The sequence below is a fragment of the Epinephelus fuscoguttatus genome, linkage group LG5 (genome assembly GCF_011397635.1).
Source record: "Epinephelus fuscoguttatus linkage group LG5, E.fuscoguttatus.final_Chr_v1".
In the NCBI taxonomy this organism is placed as follows: Eukaryota; Metazoa; Chordata; class Actinopteri; order Perciformes; family Serranidae; genus Epinephelus; species Epinephelus fuscoguttatus.
In genome coordinates, this window is record NC_064756.1 from 20,731,223 (window position 1) to 20,755,935 (window position 24,713).

Here is a 24,713-nt window from a genome sequence, read left to right on the forward strand (position 1 = left end):
CTCTGACAGCATGCTCTTCTCTTTAATGCTGGTGTTCTTAACAGGACGTAACACTTACTGACGTGTGGTTACAGCTCTTAGTACCCATACAGAAATAAAACACTGCACCTGTCATAATATGCAGGAGTTGTATTAGCTTACCTAAAAGGCTTTGATGCAAAAAGTGCAAAAACACTAAAATCTTCTTAACCGTCACATAAACAGTGTTTGGTTATTCTTTTAGTATCTAGTATAAAAATCAGCAGGGCGACGCCCCCTGTGAAGGTAAAATTGGTTTCACTAGTGTAAACATTTTCATTCATAAGAAAAATCTATAAGGGAGAAGGGGAGGAAAAGTGTGCAGGGGATAAAACCGTCAAAGGCACACCCTTACAGTAGGTGCAAATATAAAATGTTAAAATTAGTAACGGGATCTTTTTTAGCTTCTTTAGATCTTTTCCAGTTCCTTTAGCAGCTCCCCAAAACTTGTCACGTACCACGAGGACTTCTCCTTAACCTGCTGCCGGGTGACATTCCCACCGAAGCCAATGAAAGCACTCTGAGGATGAAAGAGACACGTCCATCATCACACCATAGCTCCAAGAGAGGGAAGGTTTTCAGCATTATTAATGTGAATACTTACAGCAGGAGGGGACGCCTCTAGATCAGTAGCACCATCTCCAATCATCACCACGGTCTTGAAGCCATATTGCTCCTTCAACATGCTGATGACTTTTCCTTTTCCACCACTCTCAGCCGTGGGCTGGCTCTCGTCAAAACCAGCGTACTCCCCTGGAAAATACACACAGTTTAATTTAGAGATGTAGAGTGATGCCTCACAACAGGCTGACGACAGAGCCGGACACTTGAGATGAAGGAAAAGATTTGAAATGAGATCTGAGAGACTGCTTTGACCAAAACTAACAAGGAGGACTCAAGCATCGTCTGTCCACTCATTGGCCCGACACTTCATTACTTCATACACTTAATTTTCAAGACACACTTACAATGCTCCACTTGTATGAAAACAGAGAAAGGTCACATCTAGATCTCACCGTTGAAGTAGAACTTGAGCCGGTTGGCGTAGACGTGATGCAGAGGAATGTTTAACTGAGTGGCCACGTGTTCGACGATGCAGCGGAAGCCGCCGGAGATGAGAAACACCTTGATGTTGCGCTGATGCAGGCGGTCCACAAGCTCCCTGGATGGAGACGAAGGGCCATTTATCAACACTCACAGTACATCAGTGCAGTTTTAGTAACATGTTGGTATAGTGTGCAGTAGTAAAATCTTATTTGGTCAGGAAGCGTTGAACATAAACCAGAGGTGTCAAACAAGTGGCCTGCAAAAGGATCCAATCAGGCCCACTGGATGACTCTGCACACCTAATATAGATGCACTTATAAAGATTTAAAGGCATTGAAACTATATGTAGACATGCACATGTAAAGACAGCGAGTAGTAGACTGACTGAATGTGGTAGCACACTGAGACATGTTGAAATTGCACTTCTTATTCTCAACACCTCTCAGGCTGTTCGTCATCTGTTTAAATGGATGAATGTTTTCAGAACGTATTTCTTTACACTAAAAGAAAGCTTAAACTTTCTGGGTATTGTTAATATAGGTTATGATGCAATGGTTTTACTGATCTAGTCCACTTGAGATCAAACTGGGCTGGATGTGGCCTGTGAACTAAAATGAGTTTGACACCCTTCACATAATACAAACACACATACATATAAAAGCTGATGTGAGTAAAGAAGCAGCTATGCATGTGCATGAAGTAGCAGAACAGGTTTGAAGTGATACAAATACATACACAGCATTAATGCGAGCTCTCTCATATTTGCTTATGAAGACGTTGTGTAAACTTCTACCAAACTGTCGGCCATGTCAGCCACTGTGATAGTTAAACCTGCAGACAATTTATGCTCATAATACAACTGTATTTTCAACACTGGATGACTTATCAGCGATGAGAGGTTTGTATAAACCACAAATGAACAAATTAACCATTATCCTTTAAAATACAGTTTTGGTATTTTCCTACAAGATTCTTGATGTGCGTTTTTCTATTTTTATATTCTTAAAACTCCAGTGTGTGGGATTTGGGAGAACCTGTCGGCAGAAATGCTATATAATATTAATAACTATGTTTTCATTAGTTCATAATCACCTGAAAAAACGAACCATCTTGTTTTTGTAACCTGAGAATGAGCAGTTTATATCTACATATGGAGCAGGTCCTCTCTCATGGAGTCCACCTTGTTGTTTGTACAGTGGCCCAGAATGGACAAACCAAACACTTAGAGAGAGTCACCCGCTTTTCATGTTGTTCTCCTACATGCTTGGCACATGACAAGCTTCAGTTCTGCAACCTCCCCACTAGATGCAACTATAGCCCCTTACACAGAGGGTTGTTCATCATACATGGTCCTCTTAGGTCAGGGGTGTCAAACATATGGCTTGTGGGCCAGAACTGGCCCGCCAAAGGGTTCAATCTGGCCCACTAGATGACGATTCAAAACCAAAAGAAGGCCGCAAGCACTTGTCTGAGGCACGGGACTTCTGATTGCTTTAGGTAAATTAAGTATGCAATGTAGCAGGGCTATGTGGCTAATAAAAAAAAGACAATAAAATCAACCAGTAGGCTATCAGTTCATAATAATTCGATGTTGTAGGCTATATTATTTACGCACGGGAAGCAATGTCATACGCACATGATGACAGGAGGGGGCGGCGGTGCGTGAATAGATTTACCCCCTTGTTGTAGTTTTACTGATATTTCTTATTCCGTGCGAATTGGCCATTAATATTACCGACATCCTCTGGTAAAGTGACATTACCCCACGTGCCCATGTAAAACTAATCCCGTCCAAATAGTGCTTAAGAGGTGCCAGGTTTCAGGAGCAAGTTAAACAATGTGTTACCTGCTTCATGTAAAATTCTGCATCAGAGGCTTTTCCACCCTGGCCAGGGTACGGCTCTCTCTTATAAACTGAATACTTACTATGACCATGTTTAAAGATATTAAACATTGTGCAAAATACTGTCAATCAGCAGCTTCAGTTTAGAAGAATCTGTATCAGGAAATGTATGGATAAATGCACATGTAATGATAGTGAGAAGTGGACTGACTGAATGTGGAAAAACTGAGACATACTGTTGAAAGTACGCTTAATTTTCTTGACATCTCAGGCTGTTTTGTAAAAGGATGAATGTCCACACAATGTATTTCTTCACAGAAAAAAGGGGAAATATTGGAGCTGATGACTTACAGGGTGTTATGTGATAGTTTTATTGGTCCGACCCATCTGAGATCAATAGAGAGTTTGACACTCTCTATTGACTGAATGACTGACACCTTCACACACTCACCTGATACCTGGAGTCAGCTGAGGCGGGTGGTCTGTTATCAGTTTGTTCACCTGTTCTCTGGAGCAACGGATGATGGACAGACGCTCAGTCAGGGCTGTTTTGAACGTCACTGAGCCACCCATCGCTCTGCGAGTCCTGGATTGTGAAACAGGTAAAAGATTCGCAAAATATAAAGGTGTACTTTTAACTATCCCGAGGGTGGGAGGAGTGCAAATATAAAACGTCTAAGATGTCTGAAAGCTGCAAAGAAGGTGCAAATCCAATGTATATGCAATGCAAGATCAGGTTAACAGTATGGATTATGAAAATTGAGCATTGAGCTGTTACACACATACATTTCAGTGACTGCATCCCCCACACCACAAAACTTGGCAAGCTCATCTATGCCCTCTTCTTTGATGACCGTGCTGTCCACATCGAAACAGACAGCTTCTGCTCTCCGGAATATCTCCTTTGTCTGTGAGAGTGTTGCCATCATGCTGCAAAAAGAAAAGTACACAGTGTGAGACACTCCAACACAGGCAGCAGCAGCAGCATTTCAAAAGCACTCCCAGCTCTGATGGCACAGATAAGGGTCTACATTAGGAAGTCATCTGAGGGTAAATCTAATAGTCTTTAATAGCCAGGGTCCCGGGATGAATTTGCTGGTGAAACGTGAGGTCTGTGATTTTAAACCCAGCAGCTGCATGACTTCATTGTTGCCCTAAGCCCAGTGTGCAGTGGATGTCTTCAATCCAGTGGAGCAGCAAACACATCCATTGACTGAAATACCTATGTGCACACGTTTCTGCATCGACGGATCCCAAATAAAACACGTGTCCCGAGCAAGAATGCGATGTTATGTAAAGCAGCCGGCCCTAAACAAACCATAAGAGGGGCCGTTGTGGACATCCTCTGTACGGATTGCGTCACCCCGGCACCGTGCTCGCGACATCAAAATCCCAAACAAACGTGAAGACGGTGGGAACGAGATGTTGATGGCGGTTTGGTGGAAAGTAGCTCTCTGGTGCTCTCTGGCATTAAATAAGTCATGTCTTTACGTTAAGGATAACCGTGAGCTGGCTCAGAGGGCAAGTTACCTGTCCGTACCACCTTCATATGAGCGCCTCACACACACACACACACACACACACACACACACACACACACACACATACACACACTCTCTCTGCTCAGCTGTCAGCTTCTCTAACTAGGGTAACCACGGTAATATCAGGGACTACATATGAAGGAGTCGTTCTGTGGTACTCACCAGTGGGAGCAGCGTCGGTAAGGCACTACCAGCAGCCTCAGCATTAGCCTTCCTCTCTCAATGGGCTCACCGACGAGGAAGAGCACCAATGACTGCTGGGCCAATCAGAGGGAAGCCGGTGAGGGACCGCCCAATACCCTCTGGCTCGCTTCCATGACGACAGCAACGGTCGACTAACGGCTCGTGTGTAAATGTACATTAGCGCGGTTTATATTCTTAGCTATCTTCACAGTAACTGTGTCAATCTAAGTTTATTAGTAATAAAATGGAAGTTTTAGCTTTACATAAAGGAGTCGACCCGTGACCCCCACAGTGAGTGATCCAGGCTTGATTTATAAGGGCTTGATGACCTGGAGTCTGCTGTCCAGCCAGGGTTGGAGCACACTGTTGACTTTGTTGGATGATACCTCTGTGGATATACACACTTTTAGGATGACCAAACGTCCTCTTTTGCCCGGACATGTCCACTTTTCACGTCCGGGGGTCTTTTATAAACTGATGATAATGTCTGGTTTTCCGTGTGTTTGTGTGTATGTGTGTTACAGTGCGGCACGGGCAGCATATTTCTGTCCGAACCGAACCGAGCCCGACATTATTTAAAAAATAAATGTGTCAGGAGAAGTCAGGAAGCAACCTGCTTATACAACAGACCTCCCCTCAATTTGTGGAGGAAAACAAACGATAACAATAAACAGAATAAAAAATAATATAAGAATAAAAAAGTAAAATAATGCAGAATATATATATATATATATATATATATATATATATATATATATATATATATATATATATTTATATATATAAATGACAACGGGAAGCACACTGAAGTTGCCAATCAGTTTACAGCAATCCAGTAAAAATTAAACCACATCGTCACATCAAAAATCATTTATTTTAAAAATAAAACATATAAGAAAATTATATAAACGCCATGCAGAAGAAATGCAGCGTAAATAATATATATACATTATACATAATATTATATATACACATATATATATATATATATATATATATATATATATATATATTTGCTTTGTCTAAAGGAAGATGAATTTGATCAGCCCAGAATTACATAAATACATTTTGGAATTGAGTGTGAAGAAATTGTGTGATGATGATGATGGTAGAGAAGAGGGCAAGAACATCCATTTATAAATAAATTTCCCTTTTATTTTGAAGATTAGATAAAGGATGTGTCTGCAAGTGTGGTGTAGCTATATTTTGTTTTTCAAAGTGTGTAGGGTGACCATATTTTGATTTCCAAAAAAGAGGACACTTGGCCGGCCATGACATAGCCTACTTAAATGATACTCGCAGTTTACTCAAAGATGCCTTATAATTTTAATATATTTAAAATTTATATGTATGGATAGAAAATTCAGTTATATTACAAAATAATATCTCTCAAAGACAGAAATTCAGATAGGCCCCAATAGGGGACACATACACACACTAGAGTGTGGCGATCTGAGCCCGACGGTACCCGACGGGTCGGGCTGGGTTTGGTCAAAAATGTAGCTAGGCTATAAATTGTAGCCTATTCGGGCTCGGGTCGGATTCGGTCAGCTTTCAGTGAAAATGTAGTGTAAAATAAATAAAATCCTATTGTCTGTCCTGTTTATTGCGTGGGCACTGTTATTTACGTGACAACACCTGAACGTAACACACACAGACACACATTGGCTGTTTGTTTCTGTCTCTCCCCTCGCTGGAAGTCTCGGACCTCCAATAGGTTTTCCCTATTTTATCTTATTTTGTTTTATGTATCCCTCTCCTCTCGCTAGAAGCGTCGGACCTCCCACCTCCCGCTCCCGTCTCAAACACGGAGGTCTCTCTCTCCGCAGCTGAGCACCCACGGCGCACGCCCGGCCTGTTTAATAGCCTGTAACCACTGTGTGACACAAACTCAGTGCTTTGGTCATTAAATGATTTTTTTTTGCCCATTTATGGATTTTGTGCCATATTATGTGTGACCCCCCCCCAAAAATCAATTCAGTTCAATTCCTTTTATCGTCACTGTAAATACATATAATGCAATTCAATGCACAGAATAAAATGGAGCTAATTTAAAAGTAATAAATGAAAGGATAAAATATTAATTCATACGGGTTAAAGGCTGTACCATATTGTATCTGATATTCTGTTTTACTGTCGTATTATAGCCTACTACTTTACATTATACTTAACAATATTATATTATCATAGTATTCTACTGTTGCACCTTATACTATATCTTAAACCTCACGCTATACCATACTGTACTACATCATACTATACTATACTATGTTAATACATTATGCTGTCGTACCACATTATAAACTGCATTATATTTTGGTTTTGTTGTATATCAATAGGGACAACAATAAATACTTAATTACAGTATAATTTGCTCTGATGCACACTGTTTACGTAATGCTTGACTAGCTGCTATTATTCATTGGCTGCCACGTCACTTGACCGTGTGACTTTGTCTTTAGTCGCTCTTGTATGGGTCATAGTTTTACTTTTTCTCTTATAATAGTTGTGTATTTCTCTTATTTTGTTCTTTCTTATTTTTCTGTTTGTCTGTTCTTATTTCTGTCTTTGTGCTGCTGCAACACCTGAATTTCCCTTCTGTTGTGAACAAAGACTTAACTTGTCTTGTCTTGTATGGAGCCTCTCAGTTAACAACTATGCTTCTGGGCTCAGGACATATAACCAACTTAAAACCTGAAGCCCCCCACTTCACTGAAATGACTTGCACATATAGGAAACAACCTGAATGACTTAAGGACAACTGGACAATAGTACAGTCCTGACACCATCCTCCGTGACCCCATCCACCAGCTTCAGGACCCCAGCTTCTCCTCTTCCACCTCAGCAGGGGCCTCCTCTCCATGCTGGAGAGAGGCTGTTGAAAAGACAGAAACCCTGTGCTGTTCGGCTGCCTCAAGTGTTCAAAGACATATTAAACACCTCACTGGAGACATGTCTTGCACCAGCCTGCTTCAAGTCCTCCACCATCACCCCCATCCTCAAAGAAAATAAAGATCACAATGACCACAGACTTGGACTACTTAGAACCCTGAGCCAGGGTCCTGTTTGTAGATTTCAGCTCTGCCTTCAGTACCATCATCCTGGCTCTGCTGCAGGACCAGCTCTGCCAGCTGCAGGTGCCTGTCTCCACCTGCAGGTTGATAATACACTTCCTGTTAGTCAGGAAGCATCATGTGAAGCTGCGGAAACATGTCTCTGACTCACAACCTAACAGCACCAATTACCCTTAAGGTTGCATCCCCTCCCCTCTTCTCCTCTCCATGTACACCATAATTATTCAAAGTGTGCCATCAGAAAAATTGTGTGCAGCCTCTGAAAATGACATGAAATGCATGTATTATATTTTAATCGTTTGCATTTCATTTCAGTACTGTCATTCTCAACAGTGTAGATGTAATACCCTTTTCAGCGACTGCATCACACTCAACCTCATAACTAGCACTTGACAGGTCAGGGATGACAACTTGTAGAAAGCTACTGGTTGCATGGCACTCAGTCATCAAAACTTTGATATCAACCGCCTGTTAACAAGGTGAGGATAAACAACTTAGAGCTCAACGCTCTGTAGACAGTAGCCTAGAGATGGTTGTGGATTTCCAGAAATATGCAGCCCTACCTGCCCCCATCACCCTCAGACTCTCCAGTCAACACTATGGAGTCCTTCTTCCTCCTGGGCTCCATCGTCTCCCAAGACCTCAAGTGGAAGCTGAACCTCATAGGTATCACACACACTGCAACATAGTTATCATGCCGCCCCAGTGTATGACTTTAGACAGCATGCCGGCATTACTGATTCAAAAGAGGTGTGGTGAGTGTGACTCGGCCTCTAGTGTAACATGTAGCATACTTGCCAAGTAATGCTTTCTAAACAATAACAATGACATAACATAGCCCTGTTTACACCAGGTATTTATATGTGTCTTGGGTCATAGGCACGATGGTGCACTGTTACCTCCCTGCATGATCTCCCTGTGATAGCGTGGGTTTTCTTGGACTCTATTCAGTGTGGAGCTCACACTCCTGCACTAGTAGTATCCTGTGGTGGTGAATGATATGTAGGCTATGTGTTATTTGCGAATAAAGAGAAGTGAGATCTGATCTTGAGTGGTCACTTGGGACACATGTGGAGATGCTTCCTAATGCCAGGTGTGAACAGACAGACTTCAAGCTGATCACTTGATCACCAAAGATGCATGTCAATACCAGGTGTAAACAGGCTCTTTGAAACATTCCCTTCTAGCAGGGGGCTGCGGACTATCAGGACTAAAACCTCATGCCACAAGAACAGTTTCAACCCGACTGCAGCTGGCCTCATCAACAAGACCCAGGACCCTCACAGATGCAGACTCTTTCAACCAAGACAATACTTTTTTTTTTAAATTTAATTTAATTTAATTTCATTAATAAGTTGCAATAATACAGCTGGTCAATTTAAATTAGTTGTAATATTTTGGAAGTGGTAACCTACTGTATGTACAATTTGAAATAGTTTTTAGAGTTAAATAAACTCACACAAAAAATAGGCAGGATCAGCACTAGAGAGCAAATCATCCACACAAAAAAATGGGAATTGTTAAGTTTATTTATACAGTAACTCATATTAGCGTAGGGGCCAGTTGACTAGTAGGAATATAAAAGTGAAAGAAATGATAAGGCCCATTACCACCAGGAAGTTTTGTTTGCTTGTTTGTTTTTGATTGTTTACCAACTTTGGTTTAAAAAAAAAAGACACGTTTTAAAACCCAACCTAAAAGTAAGGTGAGCATCCTTTACAGAAATGATGCTCGGATTTAGTTTTCAGGTCTTGCAGTTTTCACTCCCGTCCAGACGGTGGCGGTAATGAGCGCAATGCCGTTATAAACCAGCTCAGAACGGTAAAAGGACACGAAGAAGAAGATGAAAGCAAACGAAGAAGAATTTCACTGATAACGGGTCGATGCCATTACATTCCACACAGGAGCTGGTGGACAGAGGTACTTTGGCCTCGGAGAAATATAAAATGTCGCTGTCAGTCGGTCAGGTCTCTGAGAGACGGGACCAGGAGTCAACTCGAATAATGATGACAATATGATGCTGCAGCTCGGCTCAGGTAATTACATCTGTCTGATTCAGGGTGATGTCTGTAATTAGCGGTTTGGGATGTTACAACATGTGGTGCACATGGTGGTGAGTTAGCTGACGTCATAGCTTGTATCACGGCTGGAAGTCGTTAGGAAACAGCTATTTAGTCAGATAGAGAAGAGTGAAGGTGTTTTACTAGGTGTACAATTTATGTAGGAAATTAAGAATCTATTAACGTAAATTAATCATCACAGAACAAATCAGGGTGCTACAGGGCCGTGGTCACCTATTCAACCTGGTGGGGGAGGGTGGCCATTTTACATCCAAGCCATGAGGGGGTCTGGGGACATTTTTTTAGAAACTTTAAACCTACTAACCCTTTTATTTATTTATTTATTTTTATAATTTTGAAACAAAAATCTTAGATCAGGGGGCCTCAAAGTTTTGATGATTCAGTGCCATTTTAGGGAGCCAGCACATGATCGAGGCCACACAGGAAAAGTTAACACACTGACTTTTTAAACCACATGGCCCACTGTAATACTGTGACTTTTAAACTTTTTTTTTTTATGACACTCTTACATTTTACAACAACTATGACAGTTGACAGTGATGAAGCGTATATAACTCTCATTTTACATTCTGCTTTTCCACTTTCTAATACATTTGAAAACAGTTAATCTTCTGTAGCCACTGGCACAAACCACAGTCAGAGCTGCAGTACTTAACAAAAATGACATTTTTATCATAATATTAATATAAGGTTATTTGTAAAGTGTATTAATGTTTGTTATCCATCCATTTTATCTAGGACCAAGGCCAGGTCAAGCAAAGCACCCCAGACATCCCTCGTCCCAGTAACACTTTCCAGCTCCTCCTGGGGGACCCCGAGGTGTTCCCAGGCCAGATGAGATGTGTAATCCCTCCAGAGTGTTCTGGGTCTGCCCCAGGGCTTCCTACCAGTGGGCCGTGGCCGGAGCACCTCTAACAGGAGGCTTGCTGATCAGATGTCCGAACCACCTCAGCTGACCCCTTTCAACGTATGTGATTACATTTGCTAATGATTATTTCAGGTACCTGTGAAAGGTTGCCGGTCTAGCATAGCAAATTTTTGCTTTGTCTTTTGTCTATGAGCATATTTGAATATAATTACTACCAAGGGGTGATATTAACATGTTGGTGTACTTGTGATTTATGATTACTGCACAGGAGGACACATTGAGAAAATGGCCTGACCTGACTCATCATGGAGGAGCTCCCAGGCTGAAACACAACATGCAACAGAGGTGAGGAGGAGCAGATACGAACTGTGTCTTATCCTGGAGTTTACATATTAAACTCTGGGAGAGTGTGTCTGTTCATTGTCAAGTTAGCAACATTAATAGTACGACAAAGGCAGATATATTTTCAAAAGCAGACACTGTGACTTCTCACAGAAGGAGAAACACAGGTGTTACATTAAGCAGAGCTTCATTCTGTTCAAATGTTGCAGAGACAGTGAGCCAGCACGCACAATACCAGAAACCTGAAATCAAAGCTGCCCAATGGAATTGGATCATCATTAATTTTATTATCCAAACCTACACCCTCTGTGAAAAGGGCTGATTGAGGTCAATATGTCCTTCTGTCAAGGCCTCAATCACAGAATATGGTGCCTACGTTACCTGTCAAAATGAATCTTTATCACAGGTGAAAAAGAAATTCCTCACCTCATATGAAAAGCAAACACTTGTCAGCCCAGTTACCTGGCCAATCTTATATTAGTCAGCCTCTCAACACTTACAAACACCTGCTTTCTGTTACTGAGCTGGTGTGTTCTCCTACAGATGCCCTGTCTGAACATGGGACTGTTGATCCTTCAAGAGTAGAAACATGGAGCGGTAACTCATCCTTCATAATAATAGCATGTTTTTAAATGCATGGCCGAATTCTGTTTTACTCTTGCAGTAGTAAGTGCAGTCAGACACCATGCTAAATTAATGTTTTCACACGCTGACTCAACAACAGAGTAAGGATGCTAAGCATGTGCCTCATTCTGATGTCAGAGTGGATACAGAATCACTTAAATGTGTGACGCTTTGCATTTAATTATATCTTACAAAGCTGCAGCTGTTTGCATCATGATAAGTCTCACATGTCTCACGTAACATATTATGTCAGCACAAACTCACCTCATTAGCCTCTGTTACACTTTTTCTTGTTCCAGCATTTGTGGAAATGTGTTTCATGGAGAAGTGCAGTGATGCATGCACACCGGCCAAAAGAAACACAGTTGCCACGACTGACTTCCAGACTGTGAGGGCCCGAGGTTGGTATGTTAACACTCACTGTTATGCAGCATTAGTATTCCTCACACTAAAGAAGTCACCACTGAGGCATGGCCGAATTCTGTTCCAGCTAGTCTGTGTTGGATTCAGTCAGACACCATGCGAAAGCCAGGTCTCATTTCTGCTGAATGACTGGATGAGTGCTTCAGTCAGCTTCATCCAACTGTACAGGAATGAGTACAACAATGATGGTACACTTGGAAATATGAGACGCTGCTCTGACAGCAGTCCTGTTGGTTTTGTATTGATTTTATTCTGTTTTCTAAATTCTGCAGATACCAGTGGCTGCATCTGAAGCAGGAACGTAAGGGAAAGGCGACTCCTTTGTCTGTTTTAACTTCACTCTACCAACATCTCAACACTGGAAATCCGTTTTGTGCTTAAACTAGCACCACCAGGATAACTGTCGAGACTTGAAAGATGTATCTCACTCTTCTGTTGAAATAAACTTCTAATTGTGTTCAAAATGTCTCTTGTGTATTCATTTTCTACCATTTCCCTAAAGTTTTTGTACACAGAAAAATACAACCCAGATATTTTTAAATCCAAAAGCATCACAAAAACTCAGGATCTTTCCAATAACACCTCAGATTTTAAATTGAATGTATATTTTAATAAATAAATCCATAGCATACATTTTAAAGTGCAGCCTCCCTTGAAGCTGTTATCACAACGATACATCGTGCATAATGTTTAAACACAAATATGTAAGCCCGTGCCATTTCAAGTATGCAGGCTCACTGTTTAATATTCCAGTCAGGTAAATTTAATTGGTTATTGCCGTAAGATTTGCTCTGGCTGCTGAGCCAAGGCTTCACAGTTCTGACAAAACAAATGTCACCTATGACTCCAGGGCATCATTTACACTTGATTTTATAGACGTTATCATTTAACATTGAAATCTATGTTCTAAATCTTCAACGAAACATTAAAAGTTGTTCATATGTCCTCCAGTAAAAGATCAGGTGGAAACTTTGTGTCCACGTTTGAGACAGGGAGACTGTTGCATACAAAAACCTGTCTCTTTGATAACAAAATGAGCTGGCTGCTGGCTCTATTAACTTTAGACAGGCATCAAAGAATAAGCACATAATCATATACAGCTGACAGTGGGTTCGTTTGACTCTTTTTTCTCTAAACAGCCATTTTATTAGCAAATCTGCTATTTTAATCTACAAGAAAGCAGGTGCTGAACAGTGGTATTGTTGCGGGTGTTTGCCACATTTCTTGAGGTAAATCAGTCCCACTGTAATAAATAAATAATGCACTTCAAATTTCATGAGCAAATTCTGCTCTATTTGTTAAAGACACACTTGGATTAACCCTGTCAGGCAGTTCATTTTCTTTGTACAATAGATAAGAGTACATAAGCCGAGCTGAGTAGCAGAATATCCCCGTTAGCCTGCAGCACATCTGTCCTGAGGAGTAAGTGCTTTGTTACCAGATGTGTTGGGTGGGCTCATCAGCCTCAGCAGTCAGCGACAGCAGGATGGCCTTGGGAGTGTTCTCGAAAAGTGCTGCTCTGTTCTGAGTTTGGCCCTTCTTGACCCAGTGGCCGTAGATCTTGAATGCACACGCGTCAATGAGCTTGCGGATGGGCTTGACAGCGTACGGGTCGCTCTTGATCACCTCCTTGGTGACGGGCTTGGCACGGCGGTAGTTGCAGTAGATTCGCATTGTGGCGAGGACAGTCATGCAGATAACCTGAAGGAGAAAGAGTAGAGTATGTTTAATGTAAAGAAAGGGAACGTGTCCATCACTGTAATAATATATAATATAAGGTATTAAAGACCCTGCACACACCTGTAGTTCACCCACACAGGTGTTTTCATTTACTCTGCCTAGTTAGACTTCTTCTCAGGACTGTGTGTGTAAAGAATGTGTTTGAATGTGTTACACCAGCTTTTATCATTCTTAAATACACCATAGCTTTTGGGGTTGAACCATTTTCCTGAGCAAACATTTGCTTTCATTCATTTCAACACACAATGAGATTAATTTTATTTGAAATTTAACCTTTAAAGACCTAAAACTTGTCTCATAATACACTCTAAAATGGTCAAAGTTAAATAAGACTTTGTTGGGAGGGTTACTTTTGAAGTGTAATGGATACAGATTACTAGTTAGGTTGTCTTTTTCTAAGTGGCAACGCTGTGATATTCTGGCAACCTGTCCAGGGTGTACCCCGCATCTCGCCCAATGTCAGCTGGGATAGGCTGCAGCCCCTCGCGACCCCCGACAAGATAAGCGGTTACAGACAATAAATATTCAAGGGAATAGGAACATTTTTGTACACGTATACAGCACCTTCACGTATACAGCACCTTCTAAATATGTATCTCAATGGTGTTTTAACTGATGTTTGCAACACACAACATTTTGCCTGTTTGTGGTTGGTTCAGTGTGTTGTCATAAATATACTGTGAATGAAACCAACTCGCCAACAGTTTGTAAGGTTGGGGTAGAGATGCATGCCCAAATGAAACATCCACATTTCTAGTTGGATGATAAAACACACCTGCTTTTAAACGTTATGAAAGACTTGGATATTAACAGGTTTTTGGATGTGTGCAAATATCAGAATGCTGATTTTTTCAAGAAAGTGGTTGAAGGACTGAAATAGAAGGGCTGCGTTTGCATGGCTGAAAACGTCTACCACTATTGAAAAACTTTAGAAACAACTTTGGGAAACAACATGTTAGGGCATGCTGATCGGAGTATTCAGAATATTTGTTTTCATTAGCCATGTGAGCAGCTTAGTAGGAACTGTCTTATTCAGAATAAGGGCAAAAAACAAACAAACAAAAAAATATGCACGTAAACGTGGTCACTGTGTGATGAAACAGTTTGAAAGCTGTCCTTCCTGGTGTGTTCAAGGACACTTTAATATGTTACACTGGGGTGTCATTTCTCAAAGATCAGTACTTTTTCCAGTCAAGTCAGAGAAGCCAAAAAGATGTTTGTGTTTGCCTTTAGTTTCTCTTACAGGCATTATGACATATATTATGATATATTACACAGACTTTATGAAGTGAACCTGTTGGACACATTGGAAATAACTCTAAGCATTGATGGTGTGCTGTGTGTATGTGGATTTACGTCTCACCTTGAACCGCCTGTATGGACTGAACTGTCGTACTTCATTCACCACATACTCTGAGAAGAACGAGTGGTTGAGGACATCTGTAGCTGTGTATCTCTGCTTTGGGTCCACCACCAGCATGCGAGAGATCTGAGGTAACAAAACAGAGACTTTTAGACATTCTGCTGTTATTGAAACCTCACGGCAGCTTCAAATTTTGACATTACTAACTGTCATAAGCGGCATCAACACTTAGTCAGACTAAGTCTTGTTAATTTAACCGGCATAAGTGGAGGTGAAGAAAAGAGCCTACCAAATCTTTCACAGTGTCTGAGCGGTCCTCCCACTCTGGAGACGAGAAGTCGTACTTCCCGGCCAAGATCATACGCAGCATCAGCATCTGTTTCCTGTGCCAGAAGGGCGGAGAGCCTGCGAGCAGCGTGTACATGATCACGCCTGAACTCCATCTGCAGGCAGAATCCCGGAAAGAAGCAAGCTTACAGAGTTTGAACGGTATGTACATTGTTTTGTATTGTTTAGTATATATTATATCCGACATTCTTTTGGCTTTACTGTGTGTTCTTGTCTCTGCACACTCACATGTCCACAGCTGTAGTATATCCTGCATGCCCTCCGTCCATGGAGCATTCGATGATCTCTGGAGCGAGGTAACCAGGGGTCCCGCACACCTCTGCATGATGAGACACATCAAACTTGTGAACTTTGAGTATCCATATTTACAAAGCTCGAAAAGTCTACTCATAAGAGTGCAGTTTGTAGGTAATCTAACATTACATATTCACCCACTAAACAAATTATATGAGGCATAGTTTCATGAGATATTTGACCTGCCATTGGTGAAGTCTTATTTGAAAGGTCAGTGTACCCTGAGTGTCTGGGACTACAGCAAATAGATCAGTGTCTTCTTGCATCTTAACCTTTGTAAGAGCAGCTAAGAGACAGACCGGGGCATGTTGTGCAACCAGACCCAGATTCTCCGCTGACCGCCAGCAGCTGCTGGCTCTGCACTGTAGGTTGTAAACATAGTAGAGCAGGACGCTCATATATCCTCAGCTGAATATGCTGGGGTGAGAACATCCGCTGTGCTCATGTTTAGATGTAAATCAACCCGTGATATTGGTGAATGCTCTTACATGCTGAATGCTTACATTGGTACGCTTTGGTAACTAGCTCCCGATAGCTACTAGGGAAACAAGAACACCATCCTCTTCCTGTTTTGGTTGCACAGTGGTTGAGGCACTTCCTTTGTGCTGTAAATGGAGCCGTAATTTTCCCGGGAGATCACACCAGGGACAAACAGGTATGCATAGTGAAAGTGAGGCTTAGGCGGAACCAGTCTAAAAGCCATTTCTCACCAGTGCAATAATAAACTGCAGTGCAGGAGTATCTAAAATCTACATGTGATTTCTCAGCATGACAACTATGCAGTGGTTAGCATTGTCATTGTCACACACAGCAGTAGTTTTGGGCTCAAAACCTGTACGGAGTTTGCATATTCTCCCCGTGTCAGCGGGGGTACTCCAGCTTCCTCCCACAGTCCAAAGACATGCAGGTTAATTGGTGACTTTGAATTTTTCGTAGGTGTGAATGTGAGTGTGAATGGTTGTCTGTCTCTATGTGTCAGCCCTGTGATAGTCTGCCAACCCGTCCACAGTGTACCCTGCCTTTTGCCCAGTGTCAGCTGGGATAGACTCAATCCCCTCTGCAACCCCAACAGGATAAGCGGCTACGGGAAATGAACGGGTCCAGTGCAAATTATCCATGTTACTGTGTTCTATTGTAACACGAACGAATAGCAAATTAAGTCAAGCAGTAGGAGAATTTTCCAGACGGTGAATGTCTAAATGGCTAACGTAAACTACACAATACATGAACTAATTGTACCCCAAATGTAATGCTAAAGCTAGCAGGTGTGACAAACATATACTGTCAGCAAGTGCATATTAACTACAGAACCATCTTCATCACATCTCAAGCCATATATTGCCCTTCATTTGGCTGCTGAGGCAGTCATCACACTGTTTTTCATTTAGTATTGAGTGTTGAGAAACCAAATTGATAACAACTGATGGCATCAGTTGGAACAAAGGTTTTCATTGATCAAATTTCTGCAGGTGAAAAACTGCTGAAATCAAGGTCTGTCCAAATACTTTTGCCCCTGCACAAATGTTGCACAGGTGTGTGTAAGCATTAAGAAGAAGCCACAGAATCAGTCTTTAAACATTTTTATACTAAATTTTCAGATGAAATTTCCTGCTTGGTGTGAAACAGCTTTAATAAATGCTGATGGTGTGACCATTGTAAAACAGTTACACCATGCAATCGACATGTACTTCACAATGAAAAGTGTCTATTTCCACTTTATATGTATTCAGATATTGTTTTTATGTTTGCCGGTTGGTTTCCATGCAAGCTTTCACTGACCTTTGAGCTTCTGTCCTGGCTTGATTTGCACAGCGAAGCCAAAGTCAGTGAGTTTGATGTTCATCTCGTCGTCTAAGAGGATGTTCTCAGGCTTCAGGTCCCGGTGGACGATGTTCTGACTGTGGAGATACTGGACCACCTCCAGCAGAGCACGCATGATCTTCCTAAAACCAACACACACTTAAGGTCTATAAAGAATGAGAATAATTCATCGCTTTCGTCTTAGTGTATAAAACACTCACTGACCTGGTTTCCTTCTCACTCAGAGTAACTTTCTCTGTGAGGTAGTCAAAAAGTTCGCCCCTCTTCATCCTGTGGGAAAGGAAATGAAAAATTCAAACAGCTGCTGCTCAACTGAATTTGAGTTTTGTGAAACTTGAGGTTTGATACTTACAGGTCAAAAACCAGGAAGTAGAATGCTTTGGATGCGTAGCAGTCTTTGAGCTGTACTGGAGAGGGGAGGAGAGACATCTAAGGTAAACTGAGTATTAAATGAAGACGGACAACACTTAATAGGTGGATCACCTGAGAGCAAAGGCCAACACTGACTTCCTGAGCAGGTTAGTGGGACAAAGACAAGCTCCTTTGTCTTCTGAGACTCTTAATGTAGACTCATGCTTTAATATAGCCGCTGATTCACACAGTTTTAGTTCAAATCTGACTTTCAGGGGGAACAAATGTTCTTACTGATGTTGTTCTGTCCGCAGACTTTCTTCAGGATGTCGATCTCCTTCACTGTTGCCTCCCTGATCTCCTCGATCTCCTGCGGGGTCATTTTATCCGAGGGGGTGATGTCGATGATCTTCACTGCGTACTCCTGAGACGTCCGTTTGTTGATGCAGCGACGCACCACGCTGCTCACTCCTCTGAGGAAGAGTAAGCACTTATTATCTACAGCTTGGTCAGGTCACTTATTTCCTCAGGGGTTTGTGTTTGTACAGCTGGACTCAAAGAAAACATGTTTGTGTGCTTTGGTCAGGAATTTCTGTGACTGTTGGACAGTATGTTCTCAGAAGGGTTCATCCGATATACTACTCTAGCATCATCCATGGGAGAGTACCCTCATGTCGATGTGATGTGAGGAGCATAAAGTCAGCTGTAATTTTTACCACTGAAATCCATGTCAGAGAATCATTCAGAAAATCATTGAATGAAACCAACTCTCTGCCCCCGGTTTGTGGAGCTGGCTGAGCCATGTGAAGAATACGAGAGCAGCTGAACACAATGTCCAAATCCCGTGACCTCATGACCCGCATGTGAGAAAGGGAGTGAAATTATGTAATCTGACAGCATGCCATCCAAACCCAGGCAGCTCTCAACACTAAACCCTTTGTCCAAAACACGCTGAAGTTAATGAATGCTGCCTCCCTGGACACTGTGTGCTTTACATAACAGCACCCCCGTCTGACAGATGGTGGGGAATGACAATGAGACAGAAAGCTCAGGCGCTGCTGACATCTCTCACAGGGAGACTTCAGGGAGACCATTCGGCTTGTGTCTGTGCTGTCCACACCAACAGGGTCTAAGTCTAATGCACATTACTATCGTGTTGAGCTGTATTAAACTGTATTAGGCTGTTGAATAAAAAAAGCTGGAAAAACTGTGAATTTCTGGACCACAGTTTAAAGAAATGTATTTCTTTGTGCTAACTAAAGATGGCCAGTGGCACAACATTTTCGGCTTGTGACTCCTTAAAGGATTACCGTAACATTTTGAGGAAATATTTCTTGCATAGAGCTACATGAGAGGATTGATTTCCCTTTCCAATCTGAGAGTAAAATCAATCTTCTCATCAAACTCGCATCAAGTGAATGAGCTTAATTTCCAAACTGTACCTTTAGTATGAAGCAACATGTTTGGTTTCGCCTCATCAAAGTTCTCACTCCCAGCTTCACCCATGCTTGGTCAGTGGCCCTACACCTCAAACTGTGACGCTCTAGGTCATTCTCTGGTTACATCTCCTATTGATTATTGTAATTCTGTCTTTCAAATCCCGTCTGAAAACATACCTTTTCAAGCTGGTATATTTGGTCTAATTTAATGGTGACACACATATTGAGACTTGCACTGATGATGATTTTATACCTAATATTTATAATTAGGATTTTTGTCTAGTCATTTTATTAACTGTTGTTGTATATTATGGATTTTATGATCATAGACACTTTGCTGCTTGTTTTTTTAACTTGTAGTCTTGTAAGGTGTCCTTGAGTGCTTTGAAAGGCGCCTATAAATAAAATGCATTATTATCATTATTATGTACCCTTACAGCATCAGCTTTGAAAGCTCAGGAACGATGTGTCAGTTTACTCTTGTTACATGCATTGTGTATTTTCAATATAAACTTCCGTTTTCACGGGAAATGTACAGTTTCCACTCATTAAATTCACACAGGCTACAAAAGCACATGGTTAGGTTTATATGCACGTTTGTTACTAATGTAACATCATGTGACATACATCAAATATGTCACAGCGTAGTATGCAACACATAGTAGCACACTACGTTATTATCTATGGTTTCACACGGAACACGAAAAGCAGTCTCCCAGGTGAAAGTCCAAGTTTGTTTGACCCGTCCACCTCCACTTCTAACTGCCGCTAAGGGGTGCCTCAGTGCCGAGGTACCTGAAGGCAAAGACCATTGCCCAACGTATGACAAGCTAAATGTGAGAGAGAGTTGCATCAATGGTTGCAGATGTCTACTGTCCTTTTTTGTGTCCTTAATTAAAAAAAATTGTCCATTCCAGCCACAGACTGTATAAAATAAGAAAACAACTTCAACAAATATCAGAGGAATCATGTGACTCCTCAACTTAAACGTGCGATCCCTTATGAGGGTCCTGACCCTCAGATTGGAAACGCCTGCTGTGAGTTATTTTAAGACTTAATATACATACCTTCCCAGAATCTCCTTGGACTCATACTTGTCATAGAACTCCTGGGCTCCCACCGAGTCAGGGACCTCCTCCTCTCTAGTCATGGTGCCTGTGATGCCGGTTCACCCACCGAGGCTGCACGACTGCTCTCCTCTCACAGCTCACAACGGTTTGTATTTTCACTGCCACAACACAGCTCTGTAAAGGTGAGATGGGAAAGTACCACTAATGATAATGCACTTATAAGCCTCATATGTCAGCAGGTCATGGTCACACTCATTTAAGTGTTGAGCTACAATGATTAGTTGACTACTTAGTAAGAAAAATTAACCAGCCACTGTGTTGATAAGCAATTATATGTTCCAGTTATGCAGAAGTGCCAAACATTTGCCAATTGCATTTTCTCAAAGGTGACTGTTTGCAGCTCTTTTCATATTTATATAGGTGTAAATGAAATGTTTTTGAGCTGACAATCAATTTATAGATGTCACTTTGGGCTAAGAAATTGTGATGGGCATTTTTAAAAATATTTTTTTGACATTTAAGAGGTGATTAGTCAGTAATTTAGAAAATAAATGGTAGATTAAACGATAATAAAAATATTTAAAATCATTTCCTTAACTACTGTAGCATACTGTTGGATGGATCAATCTGCAACAGTGCATTAAGTTTTGTTAATCGATCATATGGTTTGCATGTAAGATCTTATTTCATGCACATTTCACCTCGGCTACAATGAATGGTTTAAGAGGGTTTGAAGAGGCTTACTTTAAGGATTTTGTTAATGTTACAGGCAGAAATAATGTCGCCTTGTCTTACTCATATTGATTGCACAGCTCTAATAATCGATCAATGTGTGTTTTGGATCGAGACTGAGTGTCATAGCCGACATATCATGGAGCCTAGACTAATAAAGCAATATGCCACAGTGTGTGAACTAGATCTCCTCTCATCCTCTGTCACTATTTGACCTTTAGCAGGCTCCAGAAACCAACTAATGCATTAAAGAGAAGAAACAAATGGCTCGGTCACTCACCGTGTCCCGTGTCGCTCAGTCCCTGATATAAAGGCTATCCATCATTATCACTCGAGTCTGTGTACAAAGTGGCAGAGGACGGACAAAGAGCTGCAGTCAAAGCCCGGTGCTGTCGCGGCTCGGAGGGGCTGCTGCCATTGCAAAGGGTGAGCCTTAATGTCAGATGCCAAAAATAAATTGCTGCCTCCACAGCCAGCAGCACACTCTGGACGCGTGTCCGCACAAAAACCAGATCCATGAAATAACACCCTGCAGCTCCTGCCCGTACCATATCACAGAGAGGGCTGTCCTACATTACCAACACTACTCCACATGCAACTACTAACACGTGGGTTTGCACTGAGGCTGGAGTGACGTGACAGGTGCAGGACCTCTGTGACATCTTATGAAAGAAAGATGTAAATATAGTAATGCTTTTTAGAAAGTCCAGTGGAATAAATCATCACACCCTAGATGTTGTTTTTATTTGATTGAAGTGCTTTATTATTTTTGAAACTTGTTGCAAACACACAGGTGGAAACTACAGTTATGATCTACATTTGCATCTCATCAGTTTAAATTAAAAGCACTAATGAAAAACAGACAACTGAAATCAACTCGCAGCAATATATATAAACATTATTTATACGACTATTATTACAAATTCTGCAGCACTGTCCTGAGAATGAACACAATGACACAGTCTGATGATGATCAACTGTCAAATTAAAGCATGTTTATTGATCTCTTGTGGATTAACACCTTCTTCGTATCCATCCAGCCGGGTTATTTATTACAGTTTATGTGTGCTCTTCACTTTGCAGGGTTTTGTCTCACTCTCACGACAGACCTGTGGAGAAAAAAATGTAATTAAACCTCCCATCTATAATATTTCATTCTGCAAATGTAAACATCCTACAAGAGAAGGAAATAAGCTGGAAGCATTCAGAAAAAGCCTTTGACACCTCCCTGTGGCCACATGGTGTATTACAACACATTACATCAGAACCATGACTTGCATAATACAAAGTCCTTCGGCTGTGACGCCTCGATGACAAAGTGCTTACATAAGACCTCCTTATTTGGCTGTGTGACAACTGTAACAATGCAGCAGAAACAAGACTCTGGAGACAATGGATCAATCTGTTATAAAACAGGAGCGTGCAAAAAAAAAAAAAAGAAAAATTATAACACTACAATTACATTAGTGGTCCCAGACTGCACCATTGGACTGCCATAAACATCTATCAACAAGCTTTTAATTTACATGTAATGTTATTTCATACAACTCCCCCATTTTCACTCACCATTAGCGAACTTGCACTGTTTCAGCACCTCGCTGAAGCCCTCGCAGAGCTTATAGTCGCTCTGGTTTTGGGCACACTCGATGAACTGTTTGAGCTCATACGAGCAGGCCTGCTGCTGCTGAGGGGCCTCCTGCTGCATGTACATGGACTGTGGCTGCTGCTGGTAGGTGGGCTGAGCCTGGTACGGCTCCTGAAAGACACAAAGCAGATGATGGGATCTTTCACAAATATACCGTACGCATTCGTAATTTGAGAGCAAGTTCATGATTTTTGTCTGATATTTGTTTATAAGTGTAACACAAAGATAAAAAGTGACACCTTCTTGTCAATACTATCTGAAAAATGAAGCCTATCCATCCATAAAATATTGAAATGCCATCATGCAAGTGTCAAAATGTTTGAAAACATCTTACGTGCCAAGATATGTGACAAGTGGCTTAGCTTTACGATTCCCTTCAGATTTTTAAAAGACAGGCAAGCAGGTGGAATCAATCAGCACTCAGACACCTTAATGCCTACTATAAATAGACCCAGGTAAAGGTAATAGTATGATTATGCACATAGACTTCCCCGATAACCTGACATGATTTGGCAGCCTACAAGTTAACACTACTCCAACAACCCCCAAACGTGCCTGTTTTTGTTACTGCTCCCTACCTAGACAAACTAATCTGCCCTGAGGCTATTCCGGTCCTGTGACCTGCTTAACCAAAGTTTATTTACCTGGTATGTAACGTCAGGCCTGGCAGGCTCTGAGTGTCCTCCGCTGAAGCCTCCAGTCATGGCGTGGCCAATGGTGTGTCCGACTGCAGAGCCCACAGCCACGCCAGCGGCTGTAGTCGCCATCTGGGCAAACATACCAGGCTGCCTGGGTGCTGCGGCCGGAGCACCCACGGCAGACGGAGGAGCATGCGTTGGAGCCGGGGCATAGGAAGGAGGAGGTGCAGCTCTGGCCATAGGTGGTGGTGATGGTGGAGCCCGGCTGTAAAGAGAAAGTCGTACATGTGTACAATGAAAAGTGCTGACTGAAGTTCAAGACGGTCACGGCTCTAAAGAAAAGTGACTGTAAATATTTAAGTTTTTCACCAGGGCAAACGTTTGACCATGGGATCCTTCTTGAGTTTAAAATGACAAGTGTGCAGAAGGGTGATTAAACAGTAGAAAATATCAGTGTGAAACTGTATGTGGTGTCACTTGAGGTCACTGATATGTGCTTCCCTCTGGGCAGTTTAGGGCTATTTATACTGACAGACTCATGTTGGGCTCAGTGTCTTGAGTCCACAGCTTTAATGCAGCACTTAATCTGAACTAGATGTGGGTAACATGGTCCCATATCACATAAATAAGTTATATAGTAAAGCAAATATGATGCCAGATAAGTTAGAGGCATTCAAAACACATTTAAACTTTACTATAATACTACACTTAACATAATCCCATATGGTGTCAAATAGCTATAACCCTGACCACCAGAGTGTGGCTTAACAAAAATAAAGTCTAGAGGAAAATCGCATTAAGTTGTACAAAAGGAAGACATCAAGATATACAATAATAAACATTATAAGTTAGTTCTGGCTGCTTAATGTATCTGACTAGCACAAGCTAACATGAGTAACTGTAAGGCGCTAGCTGAACATGCTAGCAGCTACATTAGCCTTCACACCATCCCGTCACAACTGCATTAAATCTTTTATTAAATGTAAGATAATAAAATGTTACCTGGCTGGAGGGGGCATCCTGGATGTCCTGCTTCTGCTTCCTCTCGGCATTTTTAAATTATGTGTATATTTGTGAGGTTTCTGGCTGTTAAATAGAGACGCAGTACTGAGCGGTTAGCTGAGCGTCGACCTTTAGCTAGTCCGGAACTTTCTGGGTGTTACATCATTTGTGTCTCGGGTAACTTCCGGTGTGACGGTGACAACAGGGGTACTTTCATAAGAAATAT

At 41.6% G+C, this 24,713-nt stretch overlaps 3 protein-coding genes, 1 long non-coding RNA gene and 2 other non-coding genes across 8 annotated transcripts; 3 read left to right on the forward strand and 3 right to left on the reverse strand.

Annotated features, from left to right (window-relative positions):
* Window position 1: 1 nt before the first annotated feature.
* On the reverse strand, window positions 2-4,732 carry psph (phosphoserine phosphatase). The gene is made up of 6 exons (XM_049576452.1): window positions 4,612-4,732; window positions 3,695-3,838; window positions 3,360-3,494; window positions 1,035-1,180; window positions 623-771; window positions 2-538 (listed from the first exon to the last, which is right to left on the reverse strand). Exons 1-6 carry the CDS (start codon window positions 4,653-4,655, stop codon window positions 428-430), a joined length of 729 nt encoding a protein of 242 aa, XP_049432409.1. The 5' UTR covers window positions 4,656-4,732; the 3' UTR covers window positions 2-427.
* A 4,841-nt stretch (window positions 4,733-9,573) lies between these two features.
* On the forward strand, window positions 9,574-12,501 carry LOC125888618 (uncharacterized). 3 transcript variants are annotated; one of them, XR_007449347.1, is made up of 6 exons: window positions 9,574-9,742; window positions 10,526-10,754; window positions 10,924-11,000; window positions 11,541-11,594; window positions 11,921-12,026; window positions 12,317-12,501. It is a non-coding gene; the product is annotated as an uncharacterized LOC125888618 (long non-coding RNA). The 3 variants fall into 3 exon arrangements; XR_007449348.1 differs by having other exon boundaries at window positions 11,921-12,022; XR_007449346.1 differs by having other exon boundaries at window positions 11,921-12,501.
* Window positions 11,632-11,772, forward strand: LOC125889580 (small nucleolar RNA SNORA15). Its single transcript, XR_007449471.1, has one exon. It is a non-coding gene; the product is annotated as a small nucleolar RNA SNORA15 (small nucleolar RNA).
* On the forward strand, window positions 12,090-12,226 carry LOC125889582 (small nucleolar RNA SNORA15). The gene has a single exon (XR_007449472.1). It is a non-coding gene; the product is annotated as a small nucleolar RNA SNORA15 (small nucleolar RNA).
* Window positions 12,502-12,632: 131 nt separating the features above from the next.
* On the reverse strand, window positions 12,633-21,744 carry LOC125888614 (phosphorylase b kinase gamma catalytic chain, skeletal muscle/heart isoform-like). The gene is made up of 10 exons (XM_049576064.1): window positions 21,483-21,744; window positions 20,468-20,644; window positions 18,256-18,434; window positions 17,963-18,017; window positions 17,815-17,880; window positions 17,569-17,732; window positions 15,724-15,814; window positions 15,437-15,590; window positions 15,148-15,273; window positions 12,633-13,745 (listed from the first exon to the last, which is right to left on the reverse strand). The coding sequence occupies exons 2-10, from the start codon at window positions 20,548-20,550 to the stop codon at window positions 13,479-13,481; spliced, it is 1,185 nt and encodes a 394-aa protein (XP_049432021.1). The 5' UTR covers window positions 20,551-20,644; window positions 21,483-21,744; the 3' UTR covers window positions 12,633-13,478.
* A 425-nt stretch (window positions 21,745-22,169) lies between these two features.
* On the reverse strand, window positions 22,170-24,655 carry chchd2 (coiled-coil-helix-coiled-coil-helix domain containing 2). Its single transcript, XM_049576068.1, has 4 exons — window positions 24,488-24,655; window positions 23,492-23,750; window positions 22,769-22,958; window positions 22,170-22,311 (listed from the first exon to the last, which is right to left on the reverse strand). The coding sequence occupies exons 1-4, from the start codon at window positions 24,535-24,537 to the stop codon at window positions 22,301-22,303; spliced, it is 510 nt and encodes a 169-aa protein (XP_049432025.1). The 5' UTR covers window positions 24,538-24,655; the 3' UTR covers window positions 22,170-22,300.
* Between the last annotated feature and the right edge of the window lie 58 nt (window positions 24,656-24,713).

Coding starts and splice junctions, on each gene's coding strand:
- psph (XM_049576452.1), bottom strand. CDS start 4,655: ATGCTGAGGCTGCTGGTAGTGCCTTACCGACGCTGCTCCCACTG. Junction 1,181..3,359: donor CAGCTGACTCCAGGTATCAG/GTGAGTGTGTGA, acceptor GTCTCCATCCAG/GGAGCTTGTGGACCGCCTGC. Junction 539..622: donor TAGAGGCGTCCCCTCCTGCT/GTAAGTATTCAC, acceptor TTTCATCCTCAG/AGTGCTTTCATTGGCTTCGG.
- LOC125888614 (XM_049576064.1), bottom strand. CDS start 20,550: ATGACTAGAGAGGAGGAGGTCCCTGACTCGGTGGGAGCCCAGGAGTTC. Junction 17,733..17,814: donor CTGAGTGAGAAGGAAACCAG/GTCAGTGAGTGT, acceptor TGTTGGTTTTAG/GAAGATCATGCGTGCTCTGC. Junction 15,274..15,436: donor CAGACACTGTGAAAGATTTG/GTAGGCTCTTTT, acceptor TTGTTACCTCAG/ATCTCTCGCATGCTGGTGGT.
- chchd2 (XM_049576068.1), bottom strand. CDS start 24,537: ATGCCGAGAGGAAGCAGAAGCAGGACATCCAGGATGCCCCCTCCAGCC. Junction 23,751..24,487: donor AGGATGCCCCCTCCAGCCAG/GTAACATTTTAT, acceptor TTCTCTTTACAG/CCGGGCTCCACCATCACCAC. Junction 22,959..23,491: donor GGCCTGACGTTACATACCAG/GTAAATAAACTT, acceptor TGTGTCTTTCAG/GAGCCGTACCAGGCTCAGCC.